This window comes from Staurois parvus, unplaced genomic scaffold (genome assembly GCF_062004578.1).
Source record: "Staurois parvus isolate SC_StPar_1 unplaced genomic scaffold, SC_StPar_1.0 ptg000052l, whole genome shotgun sequence".
Classification (NCBI taxonomy): Eukaryota; Metazoa; Chordata; class Amphibia; order Anura; family Ranidae; genus Staurois; species Staurois parvus.
Window position 1 is genome coordinate 7,489,293 of NW_028317848.1, and position 19,230 is coordinate 7,508,522.

Here is a 19,230-nt window from a genome sequence, read left to right on the forward strand (position 1 = left end):
AATTTATTAATAATTAATAATTTCGAATATCTCAAAGGTTATATTCTTACATGCCGTGGCCATAGGCTTGCAAGAAGTAAGCCCTTGATATATGATACTCTGGTTATTAATATTCAATAAATTATGAAATATGGAAAAATTTATAATATGGCAATCAACAATTTTTTTTAACAGTAACACAGTATCTGACTACATATATCTAACTATCCAATATTGTTGTAATACACTAAGGTAATTTTATGATTCTACACAACAGAGGAAATAATTAATACAACATCAAATAAACATCTCACCACACCTGGACGTCAGACTAGGCAACTCTCCCGTGGATTTAGCTGGCAGTGGAACGCCTTTAGACTGATATATAGGCAAGTGATAGATTCAATAGGGGAGAATGTAGGAAGTTATAAGATTAGAGGTTTAAAGTTTTAGGAAGTTTGAAAAGATGGAAGAGTAATTATTTCAGCAGAGATCTTCTTCAGATGTCAGGTCTTTCCATGAGGTCTTATGAGGGTTCTTCTTTTTCATGAGGTTTTTTCTTTATGTTACAGCACATGGGCTTTTTATATCCACTAGTCCATTGTTCTAAGATACCTTCCCACCAGGCTTCCTGATTGGCTAGTTGAGAAATGTGTGTACATAAGCTATTTCTCACCTGCCCGCCAGGTGGCGGTCATGTATCACAGAACAATGTGAGTATTTGATATGACTCATATCTTGGGTGGAATCTTCAGGTAATTTCAGGAATAAAATATACAGCACTTTCCAGATATAGCAGTGATCATACCTATGATATTCTAAATAGGGACCATGGAATATAGGTGTATATTCGGTTATTCCTCCTTGAAGTATCATCCTGTTTGTTTCCTGATAAGACATGTAACTAATGCTAGTTTATAATACATCTTACTTCCCATCATCTCAATACTCAAGTTAGTGATATATAGTTCCCATTGCTGAGTATTTAGTGGTGTTTAAAGTCTATGACATCTTATTTATAATCTGTTTTTGTAGTACATTTTTGTAATGATATACAGTGAACTTTTAAACTTAAATGTCCTGAATTTCACCCCTTGGTTTCAGCATCAACATTCCCTCTGTGTAGGGAAAAAAATCTCTGTTTGCCTAGCCCTTGTATTTGACTCATGGTAAACAATTGTTAATGCTTTCACCCTTGGTGAACAATAGTAGATAGTAATAGTTTCAGAGGTTTGTTGGTTCATCACACTCTACAGGTTTTGGTTAAGCTCTCAGACAATCAGTTTGGTTCCTCTATTGTCATGTCCAGACCTTGTATATGTTTACCTGCTTATTGAAGTCTGAATAATGGTGTTTGATCACCTGAGAACTTTAAAATAGTATTGTCTCTAGGAGGAAAGAAAAACAATCCCTTTACCCATTACATTTCTCTAGCTAGATGGTTCAACCAAGACAAAATTAACTCTTAGCATCCGGCTATTGCTGAGCTGTTTGCCATATAATATTATGTCTTGATAAAAGTCATATTCTTGAGACATGATTCAAAAGCCCACAACACACCCATGCTGCCAATATATATACTCTCTCTCGGTGGAAGGCTGGCTGAACAATGTCACTTTGGGGAATGTGGGAAGCTGGATGCCCCATCCTGTGCACTGTGGTTCCATCTACTGACCCCAGTACACAGAAGTGATATATAGGCTGGCAGATGGAACCACACAACGCCTAGGGAGGGGCTTATTATTCTTCCACTGACAACAATGGTGCTTTTGTCACCCAATGGTGCCAACCACATGGGGGTTATTTACATCTACAGTTACCAATGATGGGATTTATTTTTACTCCCAATGCCACCAATGATGGAATTTATTTGATACCACTAACACCTAGAATGTAATTTACTTGATCCCACTGACACCACAAATGGAATTTATTTGATCCCACTGACACCAAGAAAGGACATTTTTTTTATTCCACTAACACCAAGGACAGAATTTATTTGATTAGATTAGATTCATCTTTATTGTCATTGTGCAAAGTACATGTACAGAGCCAATGAAATGCAATTAGTATCCAACCAGAAGAGCATAAATGGCCCATTTACAATAAATAACAGTATAACTAAAATAGGGGTATGGAATGATACCATTGACACCAAGGATGGAATCTATTTTTACACCCCGATGACACCAATAATGATTTTATCCCTGAAATGTCACATAGTTCATTTTTCTTCTCACCCCCCTCAACGTGTCTCTCCTGATTATAGACTATGAAATTGACTGAAGACGATCAGATTGTTTCAGCACGAGTGTAGAGATGTGTGATTTGTTTCGTTACTTATGAAAACTTGGATTACATTTTTTGTTATTCATAAATTTGAATGTATCCAAATTTCTGAATCACAATAGTAACAAATGTCAACAAAACTGAAATACATTATATGTAGCAAAACAAATTTGTAAACAGGTTGGAATTAGCTAGATAGGTGCTGCCCCGGACGGGAGGGTAGGAGTTAAAGTTTTTCCCAGTTCTTTACCGTATGATGGGATCCTTGGGTCAGACCACTGCAACTGTGCATATAAAAGGGGTCAGTGGGCTGAGTGCAGGGATCGTTGTGGGGTCGGCATGATTGTTTAGCCTTGCTTCTTGTTGTTTCCATTGCTTGCCTATTTTCCCAGTTCCTCAAGGAAAGCTACACCTGAGTACAAAGATGTTACAACCTACCATCAAGATGTAAAGTACTCAGAACTTGGGCATCGCCCCAAAGACGCCAACTGTTGGAGAATGCCTTTGATGGATGCTGTAGTCACATGGACGCTATCTCTGCAGGTATGCCGGGGCAGCACATAGCCTGAGTACGATTAGGGATTTAGGAAAATAAACTATTCTTCTGCTGGACTTTATACCACTTTGCACTTTCTTCAGTAACGTGTTGAAACTTTGCCTTTAGCCTGGTCTGAAGTTATTGAAAGTGGTGTAATGCAAGTAACTGGCACTATCACACACTTAGTCTACAGCTTGGGTCACTGCCACATGGGGTATGAAGAGTAACTTGTTAAGAGTCATCTTAATGCAGATTATACAAGTGGTTGCAATGAGAAACAAAGGTACACTCAGCAAGCAGCCTGTTCTAACCATATGCCTGTTATAGGTGGAATTGCCTCTAACCACGAGGGAGATATTGGCACTCCCTACGCATTTCATCTCCCATATTAGCAGGAACAGTGTTCACTGGCCAGTGTTCGGCACAGCCCCCCTAATTTCAAGCTGCGGTGGGAAGATATACATTTACACGTGGACACAAGATCAACTGGAGGACAGTTGTTGTGCAAATGTACACAGTGCGTGTTCATTTCTAAGAGTAGAGGCCCACCTTAAGGTCCAGTATTCCCTGACGGCATCCTCAGCCTTGTCCCAGGGCATTGGAGAAAATGGCACAGTAAAGGTACCCCATGTGTATAAAGTATTGGGCAGCACAGTGGCTAAATGGTTAGCACTTCCACCTGGCAGTACTAGGGTCATTGGTTCGAATCCCAACCACGGCACCACCTGCCTGGAATTTGCATGTTCTCCCTGTGCCTGCGTGGGTTTCCTCCGGGTAATCCGGTTTCCTCCCACACTCCAAAGACATGCCGGTAGGTTAATTAGATCCTGTCTAAATTAGCCCTAATATGTGTATGTATGCATGTAAGTTAGGGACCTTAGATTGTACGCCCCTTGAGGGTTAGGGACTGATGTGAATGTATAATATATGTAAAGCGCTGCGTAAATTGACAGCAGTATATAAGTACCTGAAATAAATAACAAGAATTAGAGTGACTCTGTATAAAGTGCCTAGCGTAGCCCAGAAGAACCCACCCCAGGGGTAGTCCTCTCATGTGACCCTTGCTTGGCACCCAATGATGAGGGAAGCATAGAGGATGTAACAATGACTACTACAACCTCTTACAAAGTATCTGAATTCAAATTCGGAAATGAATTTGAAATGGAAACATATTGCAATAAATACAGTAATGTATAAAAGTGAAATAAGATTATGATTCCTACTTAGGCTGCTGAACAGAATAGAATAGAATGAAATAGAATAAACTAGAATGGAATAGAAAATAAAAGAATAGACAAGAATAAAATAGTGCAGAACAGACTAGAATAGAAAATAAAGGAATAGAATAGACTAGAATAAAGCAGAACAGAATAGAAAATATAAGAATAGAGTGACACAGAATAGAATAGAAAATAAAAGAATAGAAAAAAATGAATAGAATAGAATGAATATAGCTGTCTTCTGAACTTCACATTTTGGAAGATGGCTATATTTGTTCTATTTTATTCTATTCTAATCTATATTTCACTTTTGTAATGCTCTCTAGGGTAGCTAGGTGTATTGTTTTTTTAGATAGAGGCTGAGTAGCAGGCAGGGATGAGTCAGACTGGAAGTGAGGCAGGAATTCACCTCAGGCTGGAAGGTTCTACAGGTCAGGGCTTCTGGAGCCCTCCCACCTTTCCAGAAACTTTCCAGAGAATTTTCTGGAAGAGGGGTGGAGGCCGCCCAGATCTGCAAATTTGAGGGACCTTGGAAAATTCCTCAGCAGGAGGCTGGCCATGGTGACCAGGGCAACCCTCAAATATCACAGAGCCTAGGGAGCAAGGAGAGTTGGATGGAAGATAGACTGAGACGAAGTCTGGAGTGATGAGCCTGGGGCCCACAGGGAGGGGAGCCTACCTACAGGCTGGTTGCTGGACAGGAGGATCTTCACTGCCCAAAGTCACCTAGAGAGGACATCCTGAAAAGCAGGGAAGGAAGGAGCCAGCCTAGCGGAAAGCCTGAAAGCAGCTACCAACCCATCAAGCTAACAGGACAGTATGAGTACTCCTACACTCCTGGGCCGAATAAAGTGAGAGGCCAGTCAGGTGCAAGACCCAACCAATCTTCATCTGGGACTGCTCCTGGGACCCCCTTGCTCAGGGATCCCCTCATTACAACTGGTTGGAGAGAAGGATTCATCCGGGGTCTGAGGAGGAACACCAACACAGCCTGTAATGGCCTGAAAGAAGGGACTGTTGCTATCTGCATGTTTGTACATAGTTGCTATGGAGTTTGTCCTCAAGTCCTACAGTTCCTCGGGCATCCCATGTACTCCTAGGTCCCAGACAAGTTTGTAACCCCAGAAAACCAAGCTCAAGGACTGTTTATTGACGTGAAGTGTGCACATGTGGAAAATACGTGTTGCCTGAGCTTAGGGGGATGTGAAGGGTGGGGGCGCATACTTCTGTCCATCATTGGGCCTTGTTTACAAAGGTGGCGGGAAGGAGGATGGGTGTTTTTTGACCACCCAGCTGTAAGTACACCCTAGCACGGTTGGATTCAGCCAAAATGACAGCACAGGTCCCATTTGTCAGGCAGTACCTCTGCTAAGTGTGACCCGTCCAAGTGAATGGGGCGCGTTGTAACACACGTTATGCTGCAGGTATAGGTTAGATTTCCAGCAGATAGAGGAAGGGAAATCTCTATGTGTATGGGCAGCTGTACAATCCCTGAGTGTGGAGGAGAGCCTTCCTGTCTCCTCGGTCCCCACATGTGAACACAACCCCCCCCGCCCTCAGTGCTGTCTACAGACCGTGTCCCCAGGTTACAGGCAGGTCACACACGGCCCCGCCTCTCCCCGTGCGCTGCGCTTTGTGTCTCCGATCCCAGCCCCGCCCCCTCTCCAGGTTCATGCTGACTGACAGACACACCAAAACAAGGTGACGTCACCAACGTACGAGACTTCAAAAAACAGAATGGGCGGTGACAAAGCCTGAGAAAGACAAAGGGGGGGAACAGGGAATGGTACGGTCCGCTCCTATTAGCCGTTCCATCGTCTAGAACCTGAGGCATCGAACATTTATACAGATTTATAAAGAATATTGATTTTATTCTACATGAGAAGTGTATTAGACCAGAGGGGGAGCGGAATTAGCGGTGTGTCGGGAAACCCTCCCCCCGCGATATCAGAGTGGTACGGTCGGAGCAGTCCCTACGTCACCCATTGTTTACAAACCCAGCAGCAGCAGCGGCCGGGCCGGTGTACGCCGGGCGGTGGTGAGTCACACGGTGCTGGCTCTGCTCGGTGTCAGCATGCCGTGCCGCAAGGAGAGTTTCCTGCTGCTGGAGCAGTCGGTGACGGTAGGCTCCCAGGAGGTGGACTCGCTGGTGGCTCGGATCGGGGAAGCCCTCCAACTGAACGCCCACAGAGCTCCGAGCTCCTGCAGCCTGAAACCCGCCGCCCTCCCCCGGCCCCCCTCCATGTGCTCCTGTGTGAGGGGAAGGACTACGCCGTACCCGGTGTGCACCCCCAGAGCGGCTGGACGATGTCATCACCACCAGCCGGCCGGGGCCAGGCACTGTCCGGGGGGCAGCAAGCAGCTGTGTGGCCGGGGCTGGGTGAGGAGGAGACAGGAGGACGATGATGAGGACCCCCACCAGCTGCTACAGGAGCTCCTACTGTCCGGGAACCTCATCAAAGAGGCCGTCCGAAGGTTACACCTGACCGGGGAGGCCGATGTCACGGCGGGGGGCTGCAGTGTGGCTGAGCCCAGCGAGACCACCGTGCAATGATTGGAGGATTCTACCAATGACCGCACCGAGACCGCCATGCAATGATTGGAGGACTCTACCAATGACCGCACCAAGACCGCCGTGCAATGATTGGAGGACTCTCCCATGACCGCACCGAGACCGCCGTGCAATGATTGGAGGACTCTACCAATGACCGCACCAAGACCGCCGTGCAATGATTGGAGGACTCTACCAATGACCGCACCGAGACCGCCGTGCAATGATTGGAGGATTTGACCAATGACCGCACCGAGACTGCCGTGCAATGATTGGAGGATTCGACCAATGACCGCACCTAGACTGCCGTGGAATGATTGGAGGACTCTACCGAGACCGCCGTGCAATGATTTAAGGTCTCCACCAATGACCGCACCGATACCCCCGTGCAGTGATTGGACGACTCCACCAATGACCGCACCGAGACCGCCGTGCAGTGATTCGAGGACTCCACCAATGACCGCACCGAGACCCCAGTGTAATGATTGAAGGTCTCCACCAATGACCGCACCGAGATCCCGTGCAGTGATTGGACGACTCCACCAATGACCACATCGAGACCCCATGCAGTGATTGGAGGACTCCACCAATGACCACACCGAGACCCCCGTGGAATGATTGGAGGACTCCACCAATGACCGCACCGAGACCCCCGTGGAATGATTGGAGGACTCCACCAATGACCGCACCGAGACCCCCGTGGAATGATTGGAGGACTCCACCAATGACCGCACCGAGACCCCCGTGGAATGATTGGAGGACTCCACCAATGACCGCACCGAGACCCCCGTGGAATGATTGGAGGACTCCACCAATGACCGCACCGAGACCCCCGTGGAATGATTGGAGGACTCCATGAATGACTGCACAGAGACTGCCATACAATGATCAGAGAACTCCACCAGAAAATGACCACAGTGAGACCGCTGTACAACGATTGGAGAATTCTACCAATGAATGACCGCACAGAGACCGCCATACGATTAGAGGACTGCACCAGACAATGACTGTACAGAGACCGCTGTACAATGATCCACTGGCAGCCTCCAGCAGATATGTACATTGACAACCATGATCAGTTACCACTGTGTTCCACCATTGCAGTTGATCTCAGTGGATCCCAGTGCAGTGATCTGCTGTATCAAGTGATCCCAGAGCAGTTGTAGCTTTTGAGCTCTGCTGTGATATGACCGCCTGCACCAGAGGAGTCCCCTCCTCCAAGCCCCTGCAATTGTGTGCTGTCACTGCAATGGATGGGACCACCATACAATCTGCATCAACAGAGCCCTTTCCTGGACTGACTGTCACCATCAGACCACTGCTAAGTGACACCTATGCCATCACTAATGAAAACAAAAAGAAGGTGACACGAACAGTCTTCAGTTTACATCCCACATGCAGCTCTCAGTAGTCCAAGCAATAATGGTGTGTTGGTAAAGCGTATGAGCATTACAAGCCGTTCCTGTGTGTTCTTTACAGAGCAGCTGATACATGATCTACATGGTGGATGAATCTGGTGGAAGTGACACCTCTGCTGTCAGCATTCATATTGTGAACTGACCTTCCCATCCTCTCTTTTGTTACTCAATGCCAATGATCATTCATTGAGTGGCCACGTCCAGACATGCACTTGGTTCTGATGACTGCAGAGAGGAGCCTTGTATGGTGACTACTTATTAAAGAGACTTTGTCATGTATCTTCAACCAAAATAACTCCACATACAGACACTAATGATTTTGAGCCAGGAGGATCATGTTTTGTTTTTGGCAGCCATCAACCTCACAAAATGGATGATCATTTAAAGCCAGTGATCTGTTTTCACTTTTATTGCCAGCCACAAACAAATGTTTTCTATCTAATATGTGTTTTGGACCACCCTACCCCAATGGTGCGTATTGTCCATTCACTCTTATCCAGCTTTTGGAGGTGTCAGGCGACAAGGCTGTGAAACCTCAGGGACAAATAATCATGGGAAATCTACGACAACAAAGACTAGATTATGTGCAATTCTTCATCGAACCAGTGGCATGCCATGGACTTTGCACCAGTTTAGTTCACATCTTCCTCCCTTTTTTTTGTTTTTTTAAATTTTATACTTGAAGAGGTTCACTCAGCTCGAACCTTCTAGGGCCTCCAGTTTGAACAATGGGCATGCACTGTTTTCTAATCCTTTTTTTTATTTTTTTGTGATATTGAAAAAGAAACCAATTTGTTGCTGATAATTGCATTTCATTTTGCATAGTACGCACAGACTACATGCAGCACTACACAATTGTGTTGTATGATCCCAAAGGATTTCTGGGTAGGGGCATGTAAATGAGCACCTGATGTTGTTTTTTTCCTTATTTGGTATTACGTAATTGTTCTCGGCTTCTTGTTTACACTTTGCAGGAGGAGACCGACTTGTGTTTGTGGTATTATTGTTTTGCTTGGCACAGCTTGCCGGCTTTACTCACTGAAGGTCAACCCTTGCTAGTTCAGTTGCACAGCCCAGGAAACCCAATTCTCTATTCTACAAGCTAATGTGAAACTCGATGCATATTTTTGTGCGTTGCAGCCAACTAGGATAATTTAGTATTTAATTTGAAGCTTTTCTGGCTCTTTTTTTTTTTTTTTGTTTCTTTTGTTAGAATTTTATGATGGAATGATTTATGGAATTCCTACATTGATGGGGTTTTGGGTTCATTACACTACCTGGCATCCAGAAAGACCTGCTTCTGGTCTTTCTGTTGTGCTGGTTTAATTATGCGGTGTCTGGATAATCAGTAGAATACTAAAAGCTCCATTCAGTGGTGAACTACAGAAATATTCACAGTAGGGTTGATTTTGTAAATCTGGTGCAGCGCTGCATGGTAGCCAATCGGCTTCTAACTTTCAGCTTTTTTTTCAATTAAGCTTTGATATCAAAATCTGGAAACTGATTGGTTACTGCACAGAGATGCACCAGATTTTACACTCTCCAGTTTTAGTAAATCGGCCACAATATGTCAGTAAAGGAGTATGTATAAATAGGTATTTAGACACAGCCTATGGCAGGTTAAGGATTGCAAATTGTTTTATGCCAGAACACTGCAGTCTGTAGGACAAATGCCCTGATTTTTTTTTTTTTTTTTTTTTTCAACTGCGTTCATAACGTTTGCTATTTTGTTTAAATTTTTGGGGTAGTAAAGCTGGCCATATGCAGTGTGAATCTTGGCTGGTTCCCAATGAAGTAGCCAAAATTTGAGCCATGGGTGGTCCTCTTGTCATGCTCCTGCCTTACATCCTTTGATCTGAAAATTAAAGGAGTCAGGCAGAATATGGTTGTTGGCCTAACAGTGGCTGCATCCAACCAGGTGCAACCACTGATGGGGTATTTTGACAGCCACAGGTGCTGGCTGTCAGAACACAGTAGCTGGCACTGCAGATTTGTCTATCCATGCAGTTTAATGTGGATGGAGGAGTCAAGTGAATCCTTTTGTTCAGCCTGCTGGGCTGAGTGAGAGAAATCCTTCATGTATGACCAGCCTTAGATGGGCTTGAATACAAAACTATCCCCATTCCTACCGCCGTTTACCTTCTACAGCACAAGACTGGTCTTATGTTTTAAGGCTTGTTTACACTAGCAATACGGACTGTTGATTTTTCTGAAAAGCGATCAATGCATTTCAGAGGTGTTTGACAGGTGGTGAAGGGCATTGTCACTTCCTCACCACCTATTTTAACCCCCTAAATGCCACACTAAAGCACTTCAGCTGCGTGCATTTGTATCATGGGTCCTGTTCACGCAAATTAATTGCATTCAGTGGTCGGTAGTGTCTGCCGAATGGGACAGTGGGTATAATTGCTGCCGCTGCATGTGTACACCCCTGGCTACTACCTTTTCAGACAAGGGTAAAGCAGTTGAGTGGAAGTAAAACATGGCTCAACCACGTGATTTTACCACCTCTCCTCACTCTTCAACCGCTGGTGTAAACAAGTAGTTAAAGGATAAACTGGTCTGAGCATTTGTAACTTCACCTATTGCACAGATCACAGGCTGTTCAACCCCTGGTGCCAGATTTCTCTGAAAGGAATGCAACTAGATCCATCCGGTGACAGCATTTTAAATGTGCTTGCACTCAGCCCCAGCACTTTGCATTGATATTACTGCAGGAGAGCTGTGTTCATGAATTCTTAATCTGCTAGCGTGTATGCTTATTCACACAATAGGATCCATGGCTGTGAAAAAAGGATTACTCTTTCTCTATTGATGTCTGAAGTAAGAGGTTCAATGTACATATGAGGGACCTATACTCCTAAATATTGGTGCTGTACTCATGGTCCTTAAATACAGTGTGACAGGTCAAGGCTATTAGTACATAGCTGGCTCATTTTATGCTGAAAAGTGCATCTGATTTAGACTTGGCGGGGCAGATTTATCAAGAATTGTGCAAGGTTGGGAGCTTTTGCTTTCAGTTACTGGAAAATTAAGAAATCTGGTTGACATGGCAAACTATTCTACATTTTTGTTGTCCTTTTGCTCCTCTTCTTGGTAAATCTGCCTTATTTGGATTAATTTATGAAAAATGACATATACGTGAAGTTGTCACATATAAATGGAGTTGTCACATATAGCAATTGGTGAGACATAGAAGATAATTTACTAAAGAAGTTGACTCTACATTAAATTGTGTGAATATTCACTTCAATTATCCAGTCATGTGAAAAGCACATTCCTTTTGGAGGGGAAAAAAAAAGCAAATTCCTGTTCACTTTGAACACCCAATCATGTGCAGATGAAATAAGTAAACAGAAGTTTACATTTCACATGACTGGATAATTGAAGTGATTATTCACACAATATGAATGAAGATTCCCAACTCCTTTAGTAAAGCAGACTCTACCTTTCTCTAGTAGGTTGCCTTGAACAGCAACTCCCCAGTTGTGTTGCTTCTGAAGGGCAGTATATTTGTCTGGTCATTTAACATGAATGATTTGTTTTGATTGTTCTGTACAGTTATGGGCCATGCATTTAAGCTAAAAAAAAAAAAGAAAAAAAAAAAAAACTTGAACCAATGGTCAGTTTGTTAGTGTTGGCCGTTGGAAAGTGTACCCTTCGTACCGAAGTGATGATGAATTGTGTTCCTGGAGTTTCAGGATTTATGAATAAAATGTGTACAATAAATCCTTTTTTTTTCTTAATACTTTATGGTTTATTGAGCTTCATTTTCCTGCAAGAGTTTAGTGAAAAGTCTTTTACCACTTCAGTGCCGGTAATACCTCTTCATTGCCAGGCCTTCTGCAGTGCTGTGATAGTTTGAATGAGAATTATTCAGTCATGCAACACTACCCAGATACAGTTTTTATATAATTTTTGAGAAAGAGAGCTTTCTTTTGGTGGTATTTATTAACTACTGGTCCTTTTTTATTTTTTACTAGATGAAGGAAAAGCTACCAAATATTTTTGAATAAAAACCCACTTCCTTCTTAAATAAAAATGGCAGGCCAGTACAAATACCCTAAAAATGCCCCTTTTTTGGAAGTATACACCCCAAGGTCACTCATTTTTTTGGCAACGGCGAAACCTGCTGTTATTGAGGGGCATTAACAAATGGGGCTTGGTAATGGTTTACTAGATAAAATTAATGCACAGGTCGTACACAGAGGGAGGAGGTGAAAGGGTTAATGAGCAGGTCACATACGGTGGGAGGCAGGGGTGGACTGACCATTCAAGCACTCGGGCACTGCCCGGGGTCAGTAGGGGGCCCCATGAGATGCCCCTGGTACCTTTTCATTGGCTTTTTCATAGGCTTTTTTGGGTGTGGGTGAGGACACAGGGGCACCACGATCCCCTGTTGCTCAGGGGCCCCATGAGTTGTCAGTCTGCCCCTGGTGGGAGGTGAAAGGGTTGATGTACATTTATTTATTTTTTTATTTATTTCAGGTACTTGTAAAGCGCAGTCAATTTATTCAGCGCTTTTCATATATATATATATATATATTGTACATTCACATCATTCCCTAACCCTCAAGGGCTGTACAATCGAAGGTCCCTAACTTACATTCATACATACACATACTAGGGCCAATTTAGACAGGAGCCAATTAACCTACCAGCATGTCTTTGGAGGTGGGAGGAAACCGGAGTACCCAGAGGAAACCCACGCAGGCACAGGGAGAACATGCAAATTCCAGGCAGGTGGTGCCATGGTTGGGATGTGAACCAACGACCCTAGTACTGCCAGGTGGAGGTGCTAACCATTTAGCCACTGTGCTGCCCACATATATGCGAGGTAAGGGAGGTTAACAGGGATGTTATACCAGTCTCTGCAGAGCCATGGATCTGACATGTACAGGAGAGGGGGAGTGATAGGGTTAAACACAATCCCACAACCTCGTTTATCTGTTGCTACTAATCCACAGCTGATGACTGACTGACTTAGATTCCTCCATTGTGAGAGGAAGGGGCAGGTTCTCCAATGTAGATATATGTATGTTCAGTTGTGAAAGCTGTGATTGGTTATCACATTGATCTCATGGTACAGAGCTGCAAAGATTGGCTGTGTGTCTGTGAACAGATCCAACCAATAACGGCTTGATCACAGAAACGAACGGGCACACTGGCTATTCAACTGTGATTTCTGCAGTGCTGTCACAGCAGAAATGGGCGCCCGTCACTTCACTGCTCATAAATGAACAACAGTAGACTCTTGGGTAGAGATCGCAGCGAGAGAAAGCACAAACCAGCTTAAAATCACCCTTTAGTTAATATTAGGGCGCTTCACACTGCCCAGCTGGGCTTTTCCTAAAGCACAGCTAACCCGTTGTTTTTGTGTGGATTAGCTGGCCTTTCCCACAGACTTCTACAAGCTCTGTGGTTTTGGTGCAGTTTCAGTGCACAAAAAATCCTGCTTGCTGCATCTTTGGTGCGGTTTCTGAACTGCACCAAGACCGTGAAACATCATAGAAGTCTATGGGAAAGTGCAGCGGCACCACACCAAGGCTGTGTGAAGCCCCCCTCTACAGTCCAAAAAAGTGATTTCTGCAATACAGTCAGGGGCGGACTGACAACTCATGGGGCCCCCGGGCAATAGGGGATCATAGGGCCCCTGTGTCCTTGTCCACACTAAAAGCACACCCAAAAAGCCTATAAAAAAGGTACCGGGTCATTTCATGGGGCCACCTACTGGCCCTCGGGCAGTGCCTGAGTACTCAAATGGTCAGTCCGCCCCTGAATACAATAACATGTTGATCCACCAGAAATGCACTCTGCTCTTAAAGCGGAGTTCCACTCACACTGCATAAAAATAAAATTCGGCAGCTACACAAACTGTAGCTGCTGACTTTTTAAAAAAACAGCCACTTACCTGTCCCTCGGAGCCCTCCCTGCAGCCCGTTTCACCAGCCATCCTGTGTTCCCGGTGCCGACATCTTCAGTGTGGGCACCTGGCTATGACAGCTTGTGCCCTCACAGTTGGGTGCCCACTGCGCATGCGCAAGAAGTGCTGCTCTTCCTGAATGGCCCCGTCGTCTTCTGGAACCTGTCAAATGTGCCAGAAGACTATGGGGAGGCAGGGTAGGAGGACAACCTCTGCTTCCAATCACCTAGGCCAGGGGTTGGCAACCTGCGGCTCTCTAGCTGTTGTGGAACTACATTTCCCATGAGGCATTGCAAAGAATACGAAACTGACAGTTACAGCTATGACTTGCAGAGGCATGATGGAACTTGTAGTCCTGCGGCTCTCAGGTTGCCTACCACTGGCCTAGGTAATTGCAATGGAAGCGGGTACCTGTCAATTTTGGGTACCTGCTCCCCAAAGGTGCCAATCATTAATGGGGAGCGGGGGACCGGTCTTTAAAGTGGAACTCCGCTTTAATTTCTGTGGTGCACTGACAACACATGCTGTTTTTGTGGAGAGTTGTCAGCGAGGCCCAGTTTCTGTTCCCAAACTACTCAGACCCACCTACGCTCTCATCTCCACAACATGAAGGCCTGCCATTCTAGCCTCAAGATAAAGACTGTGATGGAAGTGAGCAGTTAACACTGGACTGCTCTGAATTTCTGCCAGGATCAGCAGGTATTTTTAAACCCATCGATCAGATACATTACAACAAAATGCTTTCAATGGTTTATTTTAAAGCTCAACTCCGGAAAACCTAAAAACCTTCCCTTGCAGCAATTCTGTGCCTGCACTCCAAGGGTTAACTGCTCTAGCAGCGGGAAAAGCAATTTTCCCCTAGCAGATGGCCCTTCTTTCTGGCGGTGACCGGTTTCTAAGTAACCTATCTAGTGCAAGGCTATGGTCCCTGCATCGGTCTTGATGATGTCAGAGGACTTTAGACTGATGGAGTGTAGGGGGGAAGAGGCTGCAAAGGCCAGTCTAGCACAGCAGAGGAGGATCGGGTAAGTAAAGGTGCCCAAAACTTAACACCCCCCCCCTCCCCGAGTAGACAAACCCGTTACCCTTGCGGTGCGGCAGCAGCCCCACTGCAAGGGAGGATTTTCAGATTTCCTGGAGATCAGCTTTAATTGCAGCTGAACTGTCTGCTTTTAATACACCCCCCCGTACTATGGAGCTCTCGAAGGTGGTTATAAAGAATCTTGTGTTCTGAATCCCTCTGCTTCACTAACCCGTGCCTTTAAGTGCTGTTCCTTTTGCACATGAAGACTTTTGTCCTGGTTGCCTTCAGCAGTGCGCTTTACAGTCAACATTTCTAACAAGGATGAAGCCATTTATTTGCTGCTGGTTGACAGTGAGCAGCCTGAGGCATCAGCCCATACAATGCATTAGGTGCTCAGGAGGCCGTGCATGCTGTCACGTCCTCCACGCTCTAGAAGACCGCACACGGGCTGGGATGGGAACATCTGGCTTTCTTGATTGGAGGGGGTGAAAGTCGGATGGTCTTGGCATTTTCTGACAAGGAATGGCCAGATCCTCCACCTCTACTGACACATTTTGTTTTCCTTCTGTAAAGGGCTCCTGCACAGGGGTGGAAAACCACTGTATTCAGAACTGTACAATGTACAGCCTTTATGGATCTGAATGAGCTGTGATCTCACCCTGGCCACACCGTCTATTTTTGATTCAATTTTTATTTGTGAATGTATGCTTACGCAGCTACAGAAAAGTGTTGTTTTAGTGTATCTAATAAAAAAAGATTACTTAATTCACAAAGAGCTTGTTCAGGCTTGTTGAGCTGCATTTTTACCTCCCCCTCTTAAAGTGTAAGTTCACCTTTTTCAGAAAAGCTGAACTAACACCCTATACTCTCCCTGCCCCCTGGTCCCCGCTGTACTTACCTCCATGGGTGATATTTTCAGTCTCCATGCAGCCACACAGTTCTGATTTGTTAACACCAGTATGTGACTGTTCTGATTGGAACCAGTGTCCCTAGGGACAGAAGAAGAACAGCGCAGTTTTCAAACCCCAGGACCGCTGGCCCGGCTGTGTGGACAGTGAAATTGTATCACCTACAGAGGTAAGTGCCCTGAGGACCAGAGGGTTGGAGAAGGTGTAGGGCAGTGTTTCTCAACCTTTTTTCAGTCAAGGCACCCTCTAAAATTATGGACAGTCCTGAGACGCCCTTTAAAAATGAGTCTTGAGGCACCCCATTCTAAAATGAAAACGCCATTCTAATAGTTTTATAGAACGCAGCAACATCCACACATGTAGGTCACCCAACATTAGAGGTGATTTATGATACCAAAGCAAATACACTTTTGCACACTGGTACTGACTAGTATACCAGTGTTTCTCTTCTCCAGTTTTCTTCCATCACTGAGCTAATGTGACCCCAGCACTGATGGAGAGGGGCGGGGGAGGGTCAAACAAGGATGCTGTGCAGGCAACCAACATCTTCCCTATCAACGGATGATGTCATTGGTTGTCAGGACGCCAGCGGCTAGAAGGTCGTAATGGTGCACAATGAAAACCTGTGTTACTAAAAGGTAGGCTTGTTCCACCCACTGGCATGTGTACAAGCTTTGGGCAATTTTTAGGGCCGGTTCACACTATAGAAATGCAGTCCAGATACGTTCTGGATGCATTTTTTGCATGCATGTTTCGGTGCGTTTTTGACGCATTCCAGTGCATTTTTTTCCCTCTTTTTCTTCAATTTAAATAGGGACATGTATGTTCCAGCGCATTTTTGGTGCGTTCCAGTGTGTTTTTGATGCATTTTACTGCATTCCAGTACAGTTCTGTGCAGAATAAATGCAGCATGTTCTACTTTTTTTTTTTTTCCTGCAACTGGAACTGCAAGCACTGATGTGAACTATGACATTGACAACCATATAACCTACTTTCTGTGCGTTGTGGATGCAGAAAAAAAGTAATTTGAAACATGTAGTGTGAACTGGCCCATAGGCATTTTGCCAAGGCAACTCTGAAGAAACCTCAAGGCACCCTGGCAGGTTCCCCCCTGTGACTTTTCTGGGGACAACTCAAAATGTGTGATTTTCTTTTACTTTCACTTTTAATGATAGTAGTAAACAGGACAAATAGAGAGGGTGAATCTACCCAATGGGGACACAGTCAGCAATAAAAAAAAACCTCAAAAGTGTAGTAATCCAGGGGTGGACTGACCATTTAGGCTTTCGGGCACTGCCCGAGGGCCCGGGGTCAGTAGAGGGCCCCATGAGATGCCCCTGGTACCTTTTTTGGGTGTGGTTTGAGTGTGGGTGAGGACACAGGGGCCCTATGATCTATTATTGCCGGGGGGCCCCATGAGTTGTCAGTCCACCCCTGCACCCTGGTTGAAAAAGGCCGGTGTAGGGTGTTCATTTTCCTTTTCCTTTTATCTGATAAGGTGAACTAACCTTTTCAGCAGCACAGGCAGTAGGCAGGGGTGGCCACATTAAAAGTAAATATTCCAGCTCCATGTTGTATCACATCTTAACAGTAGCATTTGGCGGGCAATACCTCTGCCATACGTGACCCACTAAAGTAGAACTAATAGGCAAAACTTTTTACATTTTGTATGAAGCAAGGGAAGGCTAAAACCCCTGTCAGATTTTTTTTTTCAGCATCTGTGTCCCATTGCAGAGATTTCCCTTCACTTCCTGTCCCAGAGCCAAACAAGAAGTGAGAGGAAATCCCTGCAAATTAAGGGAATCCCCTAGGGACCCCCAGATCACCAGAACTAGTGTCCCCATTGGAAGATTTCCTCTCTATTACTTTTCTTGGGACAACCCAAAATTTGGGGTTTTCTTTTGCTTTCACTTTCAATGATAATGGTAAACAGGACACATAGAGAGGGTGAATCTCACTAATGGGGGCACATACTCCAATAAAAACGGACAGGGGTTCTAATCCCTCTCCACTCTATCCAAAACTAAAAAAAAAAAGCCTTTAGTTATTCTTTAAACTGAATGGGCACACCCCACAACCACATGCAGCTTGGTAGCGCAGCATTTATGGAGTTAAAATAGGCGGCATGATATCTCCACCTTGTCGCCTGTCAAATGCCTCTGAAAAGCGGGCTGAATGCGGATTGTTTTTCAGAAGCAATGTCTGTACTTTGCCTAAAACTGGGCATAGATGGATCGCAATTCAGCCGTTTCAATAAAGACTGGCTGAATTACAATCCATCTATGGCTGTTTCCACTCAACAGAAGTCTATCTAATGTTTGACTTCTATTGAACGGGCATAATGGTGGAAAACTTTTGTCAATCAGCAGCTACAGCCAATCGGCTGCAGGCACTGGTCAATGTATTCTAACAGCAGAGAGTCCCTGCTGCCCGCATACAGTGGCACAGCAGGGAGGATTTACCTTGCTTGTGTGAATGGGTTAATGCATTCGTATTTTTTCAATTGGTCTGCTGGCTGAATGAAAAAAAAAAAGATTAATCTCTGGGCAGCCTAACAAACTAACATGTCATGCTAATTTTTCTATATGTGTATTTCTGAGTAAGTGTGCCATTACAACTGGAAATAGACAATGAGGACATGCACACAGCACACTTTCTTCGTCATCCCACTGATACTCCATTCTATCCAGTGAGAGTATTGGTGGTATCAGAACCGACACTCTTGTGGTCATACGCCTGACACCACTGATCAAGACTGGAATTGGGGCTGTCATTAGACTATATGGTGACAAAATGCATCATTGTATACAAATCTAGAAATCAACGACGTCTATAATTTCAGAACGTCCTGCGATGACTGCCATGTTTAAGGAAACCTCCATAGAGAAAGATGTTGGTAGCTGATTTCCTGATAAGAAATCTTTATTCTCGGCCAGGGCAGGTTCAATGATTTCTGAGTTTTTGGATCAATGGTGGAGAAGGATCTGGGAGTTCTGGTAGATCACAAGCTTAATAATGGCATGCAATGCCAAGCTGCGGTTTCCAAAGTGACCAAAATCCTGTCTTGTATTAAAAGAGGTATAGACTCCAGAGAGAGAGATATCATGTTACCCCGGTACAAATCATTAGTAACACCTCATCTGGAATATGCAGTTCAGTTTTGGGCACCAATTCACAAAAAGAACATTGGGAAACTGGAGAAAGTACAGAGAAGGGCAACCAAACTGATACAAGGCATGGAAGAGATCAGCTATTAGGAAAGATTAGAAGAACTGAATGTATTCTCTCTTGATAAGAGGAGATTAAGGGGGGATATGACCAACATGTATAACTACATCAGTGGTTCATATAGTGAACTAGATGTAGAGCTATTCACCCTG

At 44.7% G+C, this 19,230-nt stretch overlaps 1 protein-coding gene across 1 annotated transcript; it reads left to right on the forward strand.

Annotated features, from left to right (window-relative positions):
• Positions 1 to 6,003: 6,003 nt before the first annotated feature.
• On the forward strand, positions 6,004 to 11,743 carry LOC149470150 (GSK-3-binding protein-like). Its single transcript, XM_089666784.1, has one exon. It carries the CDS (start codon positions 6,101 to 6,103, stop codon positions 6,578 to 6,580), a length of 480 nt encoding a protein of 159 aa, XP_089522910.1. The 5' UTR covers positions 6,004 to 6,100; the 3' UTR covers positions 6,581 to 11,743.
• Positions 11,744 to 19,230: the final 7,487 nt, after the last annotated feature.

Bases quoted from the DNA above. Each gene is read 5' to 3' on its own strand.
- LOC149470150 (XM_089666784.1), top strand. From the start codon at position 6,101: ATGCCGTGCCGCAAGGAGAGTTTCCTGCTGCTGGAGCAGTCGGTGACG.